The sequence below is a fragment of the Caretta caretta genome, chromosome 7 (assembly GCF_965140235.1).
Source record: "Caretta caretta isolate rCarCar2 chromosome 7, rCarCar1.hap1, whole genome shotgun sequence".
Classification (NCBI taxonomy): Eukaryota; Metazoa; Chordata; order Testudines; family Cheloniidae; genus Caretta; species Caretta caretta.
Window position 1 is genome coordinate 45,349,020 of NC_134212.1, and position 15,761 is coordinate 45,364,780.

At 48.1% G+C, this 15,761-nt stretch overlaps 1 protein-coding gene across 13 annotated transcripts in view; it reads left to right on the forward strand.

Annotated features, from left to right (window-relative positions):
• The first annotated feature begins 1,989 nt into the window (after nucleotides 1–1,989).
• HEMK1 (HemK methyltransferase 1, mitochondrial release factors N(5)-glutamine) overlaps nucleotides 1,990–15,761 on the forward strand; it is a 105,128-nt gene continuing 91,356 nt past the window's right edge. For 2 of the 13 annotated variants that reach the window (XR_007357637.2, XR_007357636.2), the window contains exons 1-4: nucleotides 1,993–2,196; nucleotides 4,267–4,781; nucleotides 5,322–5,413; nucleotides 6,476–6,569. Coding sequence is in view for 11 of the 13 variants with exons in the window: in XM_048857819.2 (XP_048713776.1) it covers nucleotides 4,530–4,781; nucleotides 5,322–5,413; nucleotides 6,476–6,569 (438 nt within the window). In the remaining 2 variants the exon portion in view is untranslated. The other 11 variants (XM_048857816.2, XM_075130619.1, XM_048857819.2 and 8 more) reach the window with 11 other exon arrangements.

Below are 15,761 nucleotides of genomic sequence, written 5' to 3' on the forward strand. Positions count from 1 at the left end.
AGTGGGAAACTGGGATTTGTAGCACCATGCACTCTCAGCCTGGAAGGATGCCACATGCCATTGCCCCCACAGAATTGGCGGGGGCGCGGGGGCTGGGAGATTTTAGCTCCTGTATAACCTTTAGGATTGTGTTTCGCTTTGCAGTGCTGCCATCGGGCTTGGTTATACGGAATTCCAGCCTTGCCCAAGTCTTCCCAGGGGAAATCCACCAAGAGGGCATTTGTCCCCACCCATAATCACCGTGCCTTTTACCCAGTGCAATTGCCTCAGGTCCCTGTCAGTGATGGTCATGACACTTGGTACTTTGCTCTCTTGTCTTGCCAGGGTGCTGGAACAATTTTTATAGTGGGGGTGTTGAAATCAGAAACCACATATTTTGTTATTACTCCATCAAGCGAGGGGGTGCTATCCCTAGTTCCAGCACCCCTGCGTCTTGCATCTTGTATCTGAGGATCTCAAAGCGGGCGCTCTCTCTCTCTCTATATATATATATTAACTGAAGTATAACTTTAACTGGCGCCTCCAATCCAATCTTGTAGTTTCAGCCTCTGTCTGTGGCAAAAAGAAAAGGAGTACTTGTGGCACCTTAGAGACTAACAAATTTATTTGAGCATAAGCTTTCATGAGCTACAGCTCACTCACGAAAGCTTATGCTCAAATAAATTTGTTAGTCTCTAAGGTGCCACAAGTACTCCTTTTTTTTTTTTTGCTAATATAGACTAACACGGCTGCTACTCTAAAACCTTTCTGTGGGAAGGAATTTGGAAGATAGAGGCAGTGGAAATCAAGCTCCTTTACACTGGGGTCAGTCAAGATCAGCTTTATGACATTTCACCAGCAGAAAATCAACCTGCTCTAAGTGGAAGCAGCATCGGCATCAGATGCACACTGCTCACCTGTCTATTTAGAAAACATCCCCGGACATCGGCAATACCAGGAGGGAGAAGCTGGAGTGTCTTTGAAAAGCGAAGTCAGGAAAGTAACTGAAATACTTCTCAGTAAATACAATCCAGTCATACAGTCCCTCAGTAAATACAATTCATCCTAAATTCTCAATTACTGAGGGACAATCTAAACTTATTACTATATTTGCTTTCCACAAGCTAACCTTTAGTATAACCTTTTATGAGTGATGTACCTGAATATCTGGATGCTAATATCTAAACTTTTTTGTTAAATTTATTAACCTGAATTTGGGATGTTGCAGATTGTGTACTATATATATTTTATGACTTTTAAACCTAACTTTGTACTTTTGGAACAATTCAAGCATTACACCCAGATGTATAGTCACTCTTTCCTTAACCTGTGTATTTGATAATTTTAACATTAGCTTTAATAAAACAATTTAAATATTTTATTGGATTAACTTCTGCTGGTGAGAGAGAGAAACTTTCCAGGTTCCTGAGACGAGACCCTTGTGTTAGTGGCTGAAACCAGTCCCCTGAATTATTGTTTATTGTTTACACTGTGGCTGCCCCTAGAGGTTTTATGGGGGGCTGAGGATTGGAATTGTGCACAGGTGTAACAACCAAAAATCAGTCCCTGCCCCCAAAGGTCTTCCAGTCTAAGTAGAACAGATTCTGGTGCATTAGATCCCATGTCTGGATTCATGAGGCATTGGGTCCAGTCTTCAAAGGTGACTGCCTGAGTCTTCCAACGAAGGGCACTGTTGATTGCATAATGAGGTTTAATGAAACTGGGGAATATCTGGTCTGAAATCCTGAAAATTACCCCAGCCGGGACGTGGCAGTCACTACAGTGCAAATGGCACTGTTCGGGGACGCTCCCTTGTCACCCACCTCTGCACTGGGACCTTTTTTCCAGGGCGCAAGGGTGGGGAAGCAGCCCCCTCCCCGGTTTCCTCCCAGCTGCGTGGCAGGGCTGTTGGAGCGGCTGCTGCTGCCCTGAGCTCTCCCTCTTCTCCCCGAAGCAGCCGCTCTCCCTGGAGTCCTGCTGGCGGGGGAACAGTGCAGCTGAGGGAACCCGTGCACGGAGGCCGCGGTTGCACGCTGGATTGCGCTGCCTGCAGCCCCACCAGGAAGTGCTCCGCGTGCTCGTCGATAGAACGTGCTGCTGCTGCGCGCGCTGCAGGCTCCGGCTTTTCCCGGGGAGTCCCTGACTCAAACCCGCCGGCGGGCTCGGGGCCGGACAGGGGAAAAGGCAGCAGGGGCTGCCAGGAGGTCTGGGTCGCTGGTATGTTGTAAATAACCCGGTGGATTTGCTGTCCCAGCACCTAGGCTCCGAAACAGGAGGGAAACCCCAAATAACTCCCCTCCTCCCTCTGGCTGGTTGTTTCTGGGGTTGGTTTTTATTTTATTTTTTTGCGTTTCCCTCAGCACAGCAGGATAAAATCCGCGGAGTCCGTCTGGCTCTTTTTGCTTCTAGTCAGTTCCCCTCTGGTCTGTTGCCGCGCTGGGAATGCAAATGCTGCAGGGAGGGGGGATGTGGCAGTGTGTGTCGTTAAAAGCCACTGTTCCCACTAGTCTAGTTTAAAAACAAACCAAGGCGCGAACATTTCCCCTAGTAAAATTAGTAAAACTTCCGGCGAACGGGGAGGTTACAAAACCCAATATTTTGGACAGAGGTGGGTTGACTCGGTCCCTTTAATTCTCACCTGATTGGCTCTCTCCCGTGTTCTTCCTCATAGGAAAACCTTTGCCGTTCTGTTCCAGACCATATTGCAGCTGGGAAAGGTTATTTTGCTTTTCACAATGGCTCTCTATGCACTGGGGACAGGCATCTCGCAGGGTTGTTAAGCAGCACCCCATCAGCCTCCCAAAAAGAAAATGTGGGGGTAAGGAGAAGCCATAGCAACTGCAGGGAGCAGGGACTGAAAAGGGAGAGCATCCCCTCACAGAGCAAAACTGGGGAAAGTTTTGGCTTGTGTTTTCCATTAAATCACAGCTCCAAAGTGCGGTGTTGAACAGCTGTTTTATAGAGTTCTGGCTCCCTTTCTCTTTTCCCTCCTGGACTTCCTGTTTATTTCTCTTCGTTCCATGCATGGATGCAGCTGTTCTTCTCTCCCCAAGATGCCCAGGGCTTCCCTCTAGCAGATTTTCCTGTCCTGACCTGGGCTTTCTCCACATTAGCGTGTTTCTCTCCCCCTCATTCCTACCCTTCATGAGCCAATCTACCTTCTATCCCTCTTCCCAACCTGTCTGTCCTCTCTCCTTTCCCATGCCCAACCTCTTTGCATGGAGACTGGAGCCCAGCTCCCGCTCACTCTCCAATGCAGCTGATGAGAGTGTTTTGGAGGGTGACTGGCAGTGAATTTGCAAGGCTCTCACTCTTTCACTCCAAGAGTGGGTGAATGTCATGAGCTCACATTAAGATGGAGAATTTGGGACAGACTGGAAATAGAACGAGGGTGGCAGGATACAGAGATGGTGAATTGGGGAGAATAGAACCAAGGCAGCAGGACACACCATCCAATGCAGCCACCTCAGGTGCATTGTGGGACAAAAGGTCCCAGGCCAAGAAATGGTGGCTGTTTAGCCATAGCTGTGTACTGGCTTCTCCCAGACCAAATGTGGTGACTGGCCCATCCTTAGAGGGACAGGCCTGCAAAGCTGAGCAGCGTTGCTATGATATGGACTCCAGAGGCAGCACTCTCTAGGTGAGAGACTAATACGCCCCCAGTTAGATTTCATGAGTCATTGTGTTTGTGGAATTATTTTACACTTTGCAAGCAGGTTTTGGTACTGAGGAGAGGTGCCGAAGCCTGGAGTCTGTTTATCCACAGCACAAGCAACAGCATGCCATGGTCTCTACAGGCTGCTCCAGCAACGTACTTCAACCCTGCAAGGACCACCTATAGGAGTGACAGGGGAGTGTGGATTCTGCATCTATTCGCTGCCTTTTCTGTAATGCCAGCAAGAGGATGGGGAGCACATCGAGCCAGTTATGGCAGTGGTTTGGTGTGTGGACAAGGCAGGGGGCTGAGACTATGGACTCATTTCACATAGGAGTCACCCTTTGCACTGTAACTCTCAGTTGCTACTGTCCAAGGCGAAACGGAGCTGGTGACAGGCGAAAAGCCCCGTTCCCCATTCCCAGTGTCCTGCCTCTACTAGTTCCCTGCTGTTTAATCTCAACCCTTTAAACATAGATGCGTTTTGTGATAGCATGAATGATTGTTTGTGTTTTCCTGTGGACAGTGAGTGCCTTTCTGGCTGGGAGTGAGGAAAGCACCCTGCTCTCTGGTGGATGGATTCCCTTTGACTCACTAGCCCATAAGCTACATGTGCTCTCTCTCTCTCTCAGCAGAGGAATGATGCCCTGAGCTGGTGCCTTGATGTGAGGAGATGCCCACAGGATGCCTTTCACAACGCCTGTGGGCATGAGAAGACTCCCGCAGTGGCCGAGTGTCTGGTGGGCGTTTAGCAGCTGTGATGTGGGAGTGTCAGGTGGTGAGGAGACCATGTCCCCGGCCTGCTGAGGCTTGAGATTGACTAGGTCTGGTGAAGGTGGCCTGGGAAGGAAGGACACACGTGGCATCTTGGAAACTAGAAGTGGCGTCTGACGAGATGAGGCTCCTCACCAGCCCATTGCGCCGGATGCTGTTGGGCCTCCTGAATCTCTATGAAGGAGAGGGAGGGAGTCCTGCCAAATGCTGTGTCCTAAACCCTCACCGCCTGCTTCGGAAGCAGAATTTCAGTGCTAAAATGACAGCCACTGAGCTGGTCAGCTACTGGCGAGGTGTGTTTGAGGCAAACGGGATCCCTGAAGCACAGGAATCCAGCGAATATATCGTTTCCTACGTCCTGGGAGCAAAGACAGTTAAGTGGTGCAGAAAGGATTATGGTTGTGTAGTCACAGCACTCCTGATTCATCAGTGGACTTGGTGATCTTGACTAGATTGTTGAATTTCTCTGGGCCTCTGTTTCCGTAGCTATGAAATTGGGAGACTGACACTTCCCTGTCTCATACGGGGATTGGGGTGAGGCTGAATTCATTAATGTTTGTAAAGCATTTTGCCCTCCTCTAATGATTTCTATACAGGGGTCTGCCAGAGTTAGCACTGGTTATAGCATGGGAAACAGGCACCCAGATTGTGCCCGGACCTATGGCTATGTGGCCTTGAATTTGGCCCACTCTCCTGAACCCCAGAACTTAGCAGGTAAATGCAGAGGAACTGTTTGAGTAAGTCACTTCTAAGTCTCTATGTAGATTCTGCTATTGATTTGGGATCTCAGAAAGTCTGGGGTGTTATTTATTGGTGAATGTTCCAATACCCTTTAAAGGTGCTGTTCAGGGACAGGAGAAGGAGGTGAGCAAGCTGCACAGTTGGGCAGGTATTAAAGCTATTTCCTCTTCAGTTTCACAGCTTGGGTGCTGGCAGCCTCTCCACCCCGCTCACATTGGAGCAGCAGCAGCAGATCCAGAAGCTGAGTACGAAGCGGCTACAAAGGTAGGAGCGTCCCCTTTTAAAACCATCCCACCATCTTTTCCTTCCAGTGGGAAGGAAGTAGCATGGAGGAAACAAACAGAGCGAGGAGGGTTGTGTTCACATTCAATGGGCTAGAGCAGACGCTAGTGCTGTGTTGTCGCTGAATGACCAGGGAGTGGCGGTAATAGGAGTCTGCCATTGGAGCAAGGAGGCTGCATCGGGTGGAACTTTACAAAAGAGGCCAGGCCCAGCTGGATGTTAGCTCTGAGTCCATTAGAGAAACTATCAGTAGTGCCTCATGCTTCCACTCCCCTGTCAGTTTCCACTGGCTACAGTCCTCTTCTTGGCTCCCTGACCTCAACTGTTGTGCAGTGTTGCTGTGCAGTGTTAAATAGCTGTCACGTTCCACCCCAGAGATGGCAGATCCAGCCTCGGGGGAATTTTCCTGATGCTGGGGTCTCTCTGGCTGTTGTAGAGTTGGCAAAACCCAGTATTCCCCTCCCTTCCCCCCAGGATCTCTCAGTACAGGGGTGAATTTGGCCAATGTCTGCAAGTCACCTGGAATTGGAGATGGTGTGGCAGTCTGTGAGGAGAGGAAATGCTTAGGGACTTGGATCATTGAGAAAACTGAGACCTCCAGAAGGCATCTGGAGTGAGCCTAGAGGAGATATGGAAAAAAACCTAACCCTTTGGATACTGCAGACATACATCCTCCCAATTATCCATGTGACTGGTGGTTGTGGAACATGCTTGTGTCCTGCAGTGAGGGTTAGCAATGCGATGCACGACAGAGGAGTCTGTTGGGGATTCTAGAAGAGGCATCATGTGTCAGTAGTGGATGCTGGGCTTCATGTATTATCCCCTCACTGCCCATGTGTTCATGGGTCATCTTGTTAGACCCCTTCAGTTCCACATCCAAGGATCTTTAACAGTGCTAGGCATTGCCCTCCATCCCCTGAAGTGAAGTTGCTGGCAATGACAGTGCCCATGGCTTGGAGGTTGATAAGAAGGTGATTGAGGGCTTGTCTGTAACAGGGGAGTCTAGTCCTAATGTGATGTGTAACCCACCCCCTCCTGTTGCAGGATGCCTGTGCAGTACATCCTTGGTGAGTGGGATTTCTGGGAACTGACCCTCAAGATGAGACCCCCAGTCTTCATTCCTCGGCCTGAGACAGAGGTAAGACCTTGGAAAGGAGGTGTTTAAGCTGCTCTTCCATGCACTGCGTTGCTACAGATGTGCCCTGTACTTTATGAGAGTCTATAGGTGATGAGCTGCCCAGACTGACCATCTCACTCTTCCTTCGGGGTCGGGTGCGGGAGGAGGCAAAAAAGGAGATATGAGACTATTGTAGGTGAACTTTGCTTCCTGGCCCATGCTGTTGGGGGAGAGGTTGTGTTTCTCCCAGTCCCACACTAAGGCAGGTTTTGTTAGCGATTCTATTTCACCTAGGCCAGTCACAAGGAAACCCCAAGTGGAAGTAGTTGGAGCGTTTTCCTTTTTTTCTGCTATGTAATGGCTTTCTCCATACCCTAAGGACATTGTTAATGGAGCCTAATGGCTTGGTACTTTGATACCAGAATAAGAAGCCTGCAGCTATTCAGAGTTTATGTTAACAAAATCAGCCTGTGGTTGGAGGTAGCAATCACTCTTCTTGAAATCTCAGGATATTGGTAGTGGGTATTTGTGTCTTTGCTGGTTCAGATTGAGCCTGAGTTAGTAGGGGATGGAAGCTGGTCCCTTTGGGTAGCTTCTGCAGGACAGGCACTGAAGAAGCAGGACTCAGATCACTGACTCATTCCCTAGGCCACCAAACCGGTCATTTCTGGCATGGGCTGGATTTGAACCAGTGTCCTAGACATGGTGGGGTCCATATCTCATCAGCGACCCCTTGAGTCACCATGTTTTCCTCATCTGCCCGGACTGATGAGAAAGTAAGGAAACTGGATGGCTAAGAGGATTGGCCATGGAGCTTTTCACCTCTAGCTCTCTGGCTCAGATCTGCTCCCTGCTGGTTAGTAACTAAGTACTTTTACCATTTGACTACAGCTTGGTGGCCATTATGAACTAAATTGGTGCGTCACTGCTCAGTTCCTCCTAGGCAGGTGCCCACGTCACAAAAATGACCGATACAATTAGCCCCCTTGCTGGCAGTCTTAGAGGTGCCAAAGGCAGTGAGTCATGGAGACTGAAATACCTCACCCATATAGGACTGATCTGCTACCTCAGGGGTGAGTCATGTTGAGGGGGGGAGAGAGACTGTGTGGAAAGCACCTAGATATACTGTACTTGATCTGTAGATAAAGAGAAGACCTCCAGTCCCAGGGTTTTTCATCCTGCTTCTTTCATTAACCAAAAATAAAATATTTGGGAAAAAAAATTTCTATTATTTGGTTAGGCAAGAGAATTGGGGCCCGATCCAGCTCTTCCTGAAGTCAATGGCAAAGCTCCCATTGATTTTAATGGGAGGACGAGCAGGCCCTCGGTGAAGAATCCCATTACCCTCGCTTGTACAGTGACCGTATGAATGTTCAGCGCTGGAGTCCCATTCAGGACTGTGACATCAGCGCAACCTCATTAGTTTCCTACTAATAGAGCCCTGGAAATCTGTGCCTATCTGCATCCATGAACCATATTTGCAGATTGTGGATTGGATGCAGATACAAAGTTTTTATCCATGCAGAGTTCTACCTACTAGGCAAAATTGCACCAAGATTGCTTTCTCTAAATGTAGTGCTCGCATCCAAGAGTGGAGACTGCCCGAGTTGTGTCTGATGCCTTGCTTTTATCTTGCTGGTTATGGTTATTCAGTTTGGAGCAGGGGCCCTGAATTATTGTTTTCTTAGTTAGAAAGCTGCCCCTCAACAGCTACATCCAAAATCAACCGCCAAAAAGGACAGTTTCTAGCAGCTGTGTTGCATAGGTAGTCCTGTTCTTCTCAACTTCAGAGAGCATTTCCAGCCTCTGACCCTCTTCTAATTCAGCGCTGCAATGTTGGCACAAATGCCAGAGGGAGCTTGTATGTTCTGAAAGTCAAAACATCTGCTGATGAGGCTTCCTTAGGTGCTGTGCTCCAATTCTTTCCATGCAGCACCAGCCCCGCCAGTTCTTAAAGGCCTATTGCATACAGAGCAGGCCATGATTGCCAATGCAAGAGAGTATTGCTGGTTTTGCCCATGTGCTTGCATTGTTTGGTAAATACATCTCCACTGGCCCAAATTACAATGCAGTGTGCTGGAACATGCTGCATTTAAAGGTGTTCAGCGCAGGCAGGAACCCAGTGTGAAAAGCTAACTGAAGCCATGTCTACAAGGGAAAGTCTTATCAGTTAGACCACTATAACCCACTGTGTGGACACTCCTATTCCAGTATAAGAGTGGCTTTTTTTTTGTATAGCTTGAATCCCTTCACAAGTGACATAAATTAAACCTAAAGGAGGTCTCTGTAAACTGGAATAAGACTGCCCACATAGGAGTTGATCCTGGTATAACTACAGTGGTTCACACCTTAGGTCGGGATGGGCAAATTTTTTGGCCCGAAGGCCACATCAGGGTTGCAAAACTGTATGGAGGGCCGGGTAGGGAAGGCTGTGCCTCCCCAGACAGCCTGGTCCCCGCCACCTCCCCTGCTCCTTGCCCCCGACCACTCCCCCTCCCCCCGCGGAACCTCCCACCCCTAACCGCCCCCCCCCCCCCGGGACCCCACCCCCTATCCAACCCCCCCCTGCTCCCTGTCCTCTGACTGCCTCGACCCCTATGCACACCCCCGCCCCCTGACAGGCCCCCTCCCCTCCCCCCCGGGACTCCCACACCTATCCAATCTCCCCGTCCCCTAACCGCCCCACCCCAGAACCTCTGCCCCATCCAACCACCCCCTGACTGCCCCCCCGGGAACCCCTGCCCCTTATCCAGTGCCCTCGCTCCCCACCCCCTTACCATGCCGCTCAGAGTGGCAGGACAGGCAGCCGCGCTGCCCGGCCAGAGCCAGCCACACTCCCCGCACAGTGGCATGGCTGCGGGGAAGGGGCGACAGCAGGGGAGGGGCCAGGGGCTAGCCTCCCTGGTCAGGAGCTCAAGGGCCTGGCAGGACGGTCCCGTGGGCTGGATGTGGTCCACGGGCCATAGTTTGCCCACCTTAGGTTATAACAAAAAATCTTTTCCATGCAGACAAGGGCATAGATATCCTAGCCACAGTGCCTTTTTAACCAACAAAATGCAGCCACATTCCTTCATTCCACCCGATGGATCCCAGCTGAAATCTCCTCAGGGTCACCCCTGTTCTGCACATGTGTGCCAAACCCTTTGTTGGCACAATCCTAGAGATTCAAAAGGCTTTAAATTTCCCCTTTGTTGAGGTTCCTGGGAGCGTTTCTTATGTCAGCGAATTCCTTTGCAGAGAGACGTGGCATGTCTTGCCACCCACTAATTTACATCTAATTTGCCAAGCCTAACTGGAAGGAGGAAGCAATCAGGCAGGCACTTGTGAGAGGCCAGAGGCTGGCGGGCAGGTGGTCTGTGCTGCTGCTGAGTTTGGGAGGACAGAGGAGTTGTCCTATGTATCATTTCATCTGGAAATATAAGAGGAAATAGCAAAGGATCTGATGAGTGAGGGTGATAGGGAGGAGTAGTGGGAGGGTGCTGATGAGTAGGGTTTAGAGGGGAACCTACCCTGTGGCAGAGTAAGTATCTGTCATACTCAGAAAGCGCAGCAGCAGCAGCATATATCCCAGGCTGCTGTTGCTTCTCTTTTAGCTGTTGCTGTTTCTTGGCTTTCTGTTGTCTCATCATCATTTCTATAATGTCATATGCTGGTCAGCAGTGGCATGGCAAGAGATGGTGAGGTATGCTGAGCTTCACTCTTGCTGCTGTGTAAGTCTGTGTATTGCTCAGGTCTGATTCTGTTGATCCTACATTAAATAATGGGAGCACCTGCTGCTGGCTCAGATGAAGCTGCTGTATTTTGAGCCAGCCACTTCTGGTATCTGATGCAGAGAGATACGGCTGAAGATCTGTGTGTTCTTTGTCTGGCCTTAATCCCATCCTACACTGTCACCATTCCCAGCCGTGCCCTCTAGTTTAATGTCAAGCTAACAAAAACATTGGGAACTCAGTTGTTTGTTGTCTCGAGAAGGTGTGTGGGCAAGACCATTTATGTCACAATCACAACAAACGTGGCCCAGTTGACAGGCCATTGACACTACGTGGGAGCACTCCTGGGCCAGCTTTGGGGGAGGATAGTTGGATAGGAAGTGGGTAGGGACAGGTCCAGATATTGAGCACCATCCAGCTGGGTGATGCTTTGTGCATGTACTCTTTCCAAGCACCACGTACTGTGTATAAGCTGTTGCACAAGCTGAGTGGATGTTCAGCTCCTTTCACTTTGCTGCTTCAGACATTGAACTCTGTGTGGTGTGTTTCAGGGGTGAATGTTGCTTTGCATATGTTGCCAATGTAACTTTTCAGGAATTCCATTTTATTTTAAAAATGCAACAGGAAAATCTCTGATTTATTTTCTGAGCAAATAATGTAGTCAGTACATTTGAGCTGTCTTCCTGCTTGTGATTTGTCTGCAAGCAACTTGCAATGTTCTCATAGCGATTGGTGGTTAGAAATCATTCACCAGATAACGTCTGAATAATTCTTGGTCTGTAGATCATGCACAGGCAGCTCACTGCCAGTAATTGTTATCCCATATTTGAACTGGTTCATTCTGTTTGCACGCAAGTCATCTGGCATGTTTCTGTTCCCTGATTGACTGAGTGTAACTCTTACTATTGAGACTCTGATGCAGATATATTTACAAGTACAAAATGTGCTTCCTGTTGCTACTTGGTGAAACTTGGCTGCTTCCACAAATGTTCCTGCCTGTAAACATGGACACAAGCTAGGAGAAGGGGCTGTCTTTATTACACATTTGTAGAGCACTTAGTACAATGGGGTCCTGGTTCTTGATTGGGGCCCCAAGGTGCTACATTAATACAAAAAAGAATAAGGAAACAGACACGTAAGGGGTGTGAAACCAGCAGAATAATATTTGATTGTATGAGCAAATATATAAATGAAAAATAAACACCTTTTTCTAGTTTTCTTTTTCACCTGTTTGAAATTCATCACTTTCTACTCTATTCAAGTTCTTACGCTGCACCCATCTCCATGGTGTGTAAACTCTCAACCCACATTTTTTTGCATTCATTTCAGCTTATATGGTTTCACACCCTTTCTTGTATTTTACATTAGCATTTGGATTCCTTTGAAACCCATCATGGTGAAGCTGAAATTCCATGTGAAACCAGAGTTCTTTTAAGCTCTAATAATTGGCTTTGAGTCCATGAGTGCTCGTTCAGTTCAGATCCTTGCCAGATTTCTTTAAGAAACTGATACTAAACTCTGTCTCAGAAAATTTCTGCCTATTCAAGGGCTGCCTAAGATTTCTGAGAATCAAAGTGAAAGGCTCAAGACACCAAAAACCTTTTGTCAGCAAGGTGGTTGGCTTTATTTCTGTGTTTACACCCCAGATTTACCTATATCAGCAGTTTGCATGAGTGGAGATTTTCTTGCCAAAGGTTGGCTTTTCTCTACTTTTGATGTACTGTTATGTATCTTATTTTTTGGATTGAAGTGGTGCCTAGTAGTCTCCAGCATGGACCAGGACCCCGTTGTCCTAGGTGCTGTAGAAACACAAAACGACCGTCCCTAGCCCAAAGAATTTACAGTCTAGATAGAGTATAATTTCACAATGGGTCCTTGGTCTTTTGGGGAAACACCTTCCACAAATTCCCAGGCTAGATTGTGTGCTGTTCTTCTGCATAATGTACAGGTGTTTTAGCCTCTTATGCAATAGAGAAAAACAAAATAATGTGAAGGATGCCTCAAGCCAGAGGCAAACCATATATTATCTTACCTGTGTAAGCACAGGCTAAATTAAGCCTCCTCATAATTTCACGTATATGAGTTTTTAATTTGATCCTATTATTTACCTCCTAGATTATTTTGGTAATACACGTCTCACCTCTAGAGGGCACTCCAGGCTCAGATTCGCTCTCTAGGTTCATTTGACGTCCAGGAATTATTTTCCTGTAGCTGATGATTAACAGAGTTTCCGGTGTCTGTTTTCCTCCCTGACTGGTGAGGCTGTATTTTTAGGCAAATTAAGGCTTGCTTTTAGAAGTAAACATTGTCTCCCTCTAAATCCCTCTCCCCTGGAGATGGCTTTCCTGCCAGAGAGGGATAGTTGCTTCCATCCAGAACCTTCTGAAACTCCTTCCTGTGGACTTGCTGAATGGAGAGCCACAGGAAGGGACAACTTCCAGTTATCCTTAGGAGGCTTTGCCCCCTAAGCCACAGAATGGTTAATTAGCACTACCTCTGACCCTCCTCTTAGGCCTTGTCAGGGCCCAACGCCCCACTTGAGCCTTAGGGGATTCATCATGACAACCTTTGACACCTCCACAGCCCTGTGGCTGGCTGGGATATCAGCACCATTTCAGAGCTGTAGGAGGCTTTTTAACCCCAGACAAGCCTGTCTTAGATTAGTTGTGGGGGCTAGATCATAGAAATAGATCCCTGACCTGTAAAGAGGAAAGGATGGAGTCAGGACTAAGAGGCACATTCAGCATGAGAGATGTGTGCGTGTGTGTGTATGAATCGTAAACCCCATATTCTATGATGCACGTTTCCGATACTCCGTGTGCAAAGACAGGAAGAGGGATGGCTAGCTGGTTATCATTGCTGTGGGGCAGAGTTAAGGTTTTTTTGGGGAACGTGCATCCTTAGTTGTGCATTTCTTAGGTTTCTGACTCCTTTTTTTGTTTGTTTGTTTTTTGTTTTTGTTCTGGCAAGAGCAGGGGTATTGTGTTTTATTTATAACTCTGATGTTCTTGAATGGGAGTATGCACTAAAACCACTGCTGTCTACTTGCCCCCTTCAGCTAGGGGTGTGATTCCTAGATTGCAGAGACTCACGTTAGCTCAAAAGAGTAGTGTAGCCACAGAAGCCTGGGGAATGGTATCCTGATCCAGCTGCCCTGATTTATGTACCCACAGGGTTCAGGCGGGTTTGTACTCATGGTAACTAGCCTGTGCCACTGCTAGTTACCATGCTTTCAGGACTACTAGGCACCACTTCAATCCAAAAAATAAGATACATAACAGTACATCAAAAGTAGAGAAAAGCCAACCTTTGGCAAGAAAATCTCCACTCATGCAAACTGCTGATATAGGTAAATCTGGGATGTAAACACAGAAATAAAGCCAACCACCTTGCTGACAAAAGGTTTTCAGGTCCTTAGCTAAGAGGCAGTGTGATTTAGCAGTTAAAGTACAGGGTGGGAAGTCAGGACTAGAGCTGTGTGAAACTACCGCAGAAAAGTAATTGGGAAGAGTTATTTGAATAAAGCCTGCAGATTAGCTTGCACAGAATCCACAACCCATTTCCTTTGTCCCTCACCAACATTAGCCTAAATGGGGTTTTAAGAACACAGAATCCTGCCAGACAGGATGAGCTGAGTGGTTCATGTTGTCTGGGATCCTGTCTTTGACAGTGGCACCCGCAGCTTCAGAGGAAGCTGGCATTTTGCAAATGTTCAGGGGCAGCTATGAGGGGATGAAGATTAACGCTGGAGGCATCCATGTAGCTGCCTCCTGGTCCGTATAGGATCAAAGGCCCCCCTCAGTGGCCTTGTGTCCGAAAGCACTAGCGTGGCTGCCTCAGCACCCCATTGGCATGGAGTTGTCTAGGGTCTGTGTGGGAGGCTTGTGAGGTGTGTCCCTTTCCCCACACTGCCAGCCAGGGGATGAACTGGGATTGCTGTGAGCTGTGCTGCCATCTGAATATGGAGCTGGCCTGGAGGCCCTGTGTTTAAAAGGGGTCAGGGGGGAATTTCCATGGCTTCCATATGCTCACGTTTCCTGCTTGGCCTCCGTGTGCCCTGTTGCAGATCGATTGGGAGCCAATGGACAAACAGACAGGAAGGGGGCGATCAGATTAGGCTCTGCAGGGAGTCCTGGATTCTGGAAAGTGCAGTTTCTGGGGGAAAAAAAACACATGTAAAAACATTCCCAGGAAGCGAGAGTGTGTGTCTCTGGGTATTTGGACAGGGGTGTACACCCAGCCTTCTGTATCGCTCACTGTCTCCCCCTGCTTCCCAACTCTAACCTGAGAGATTCATAGGCAGAACACCACCCTGAATGTTGACCCTCAAACCTCATTGTCCCTGCTGCCTCAGGACACTTGAGCCAGGACTCAAAGGGATGCTCCCAGGGAGTGCTGAGAAGCATCAGAGTCAGCCTGTAGGAAGCGTTTGGGGTGCTAAGAGGGTTAACATGCTATCTCCCTGCCCCTGCAGCTGTTAATTTTGTGTTTTGTGAAAGAAAAACATGGGGTTACTCTCCAGTTTTTCTGACAGTACTGATTATTAATATTTATTATCTATGCTATCATAGCCTCTAGGAGCCCCAGTCATAGACCAGGAACCGATTGTGCTAGGCGCTGTACAGACATAGAACAAAAAGGCAGTCCCTGTTCCAATGAGCTTCCAACCTATAATACTCTATCATCCCATTGCTGGGCCCACACACTGCTCTGCCACTGCACCTCAGCCCTGGCCTACAGCCCACCTTGTGGTACCTGTCCTACCCTCCAGTATACACAGTATTGAACTGCAGCACCCCGTCCTAAGACTGTTAAGCACAGAGGCTGCCAGCAGCACCAAACTGCAGGGTTTCTGTGGTACTGTTATACAGCCACTGGAGGATGACTAGATATCAGCAGGTTCTTTTGGCTTGTAACCCATAAGAGATTGCATGAGCCCCCCACCAAACTCTAAGCTGAATCGCTTGCTATACCTCTGCTGACAGCTTTCGCACTGCAGTCTCCTAATGCAAATGGGACGTAGGATGACATCAGCAAAGCAGTGCTTGACCAAAGTTCGCACTGTGTTCCATCCTGAGCTGCAGAGAAGTGCTTGGGGTGAAGAGGTTAATTACACAGGGGCTTTTCAGCATTTAACTAGTTTCTTAAGGAAGATGTTTTTCAAATGATTTGTTCTTGTAATGAGCCTGGACACAGTGAATAGTTTGTGATGAATAACTTATTCCATGAAATTGACTTTTTTAAATTTAATTCACAAATTTCCTGTGAATGGCTTGCAAAATTCTATTAATCTGTCAGATAATTTTCCTGAACAATCATGGCCCTCGAAACATTAGCGAACAGTTCATTGTGATCTTCCGTACATGTGAAACATTGGTTCATTTTGATTGGAAACATGCATCACACCCTGCGGTTTTTGTTCCCAGAGTGGATGACCATTAACTCTTAGGGCTTGACTCACTCTGGGTGTTACACTGGCACAGCTACAGCCGTTTAGCATCAT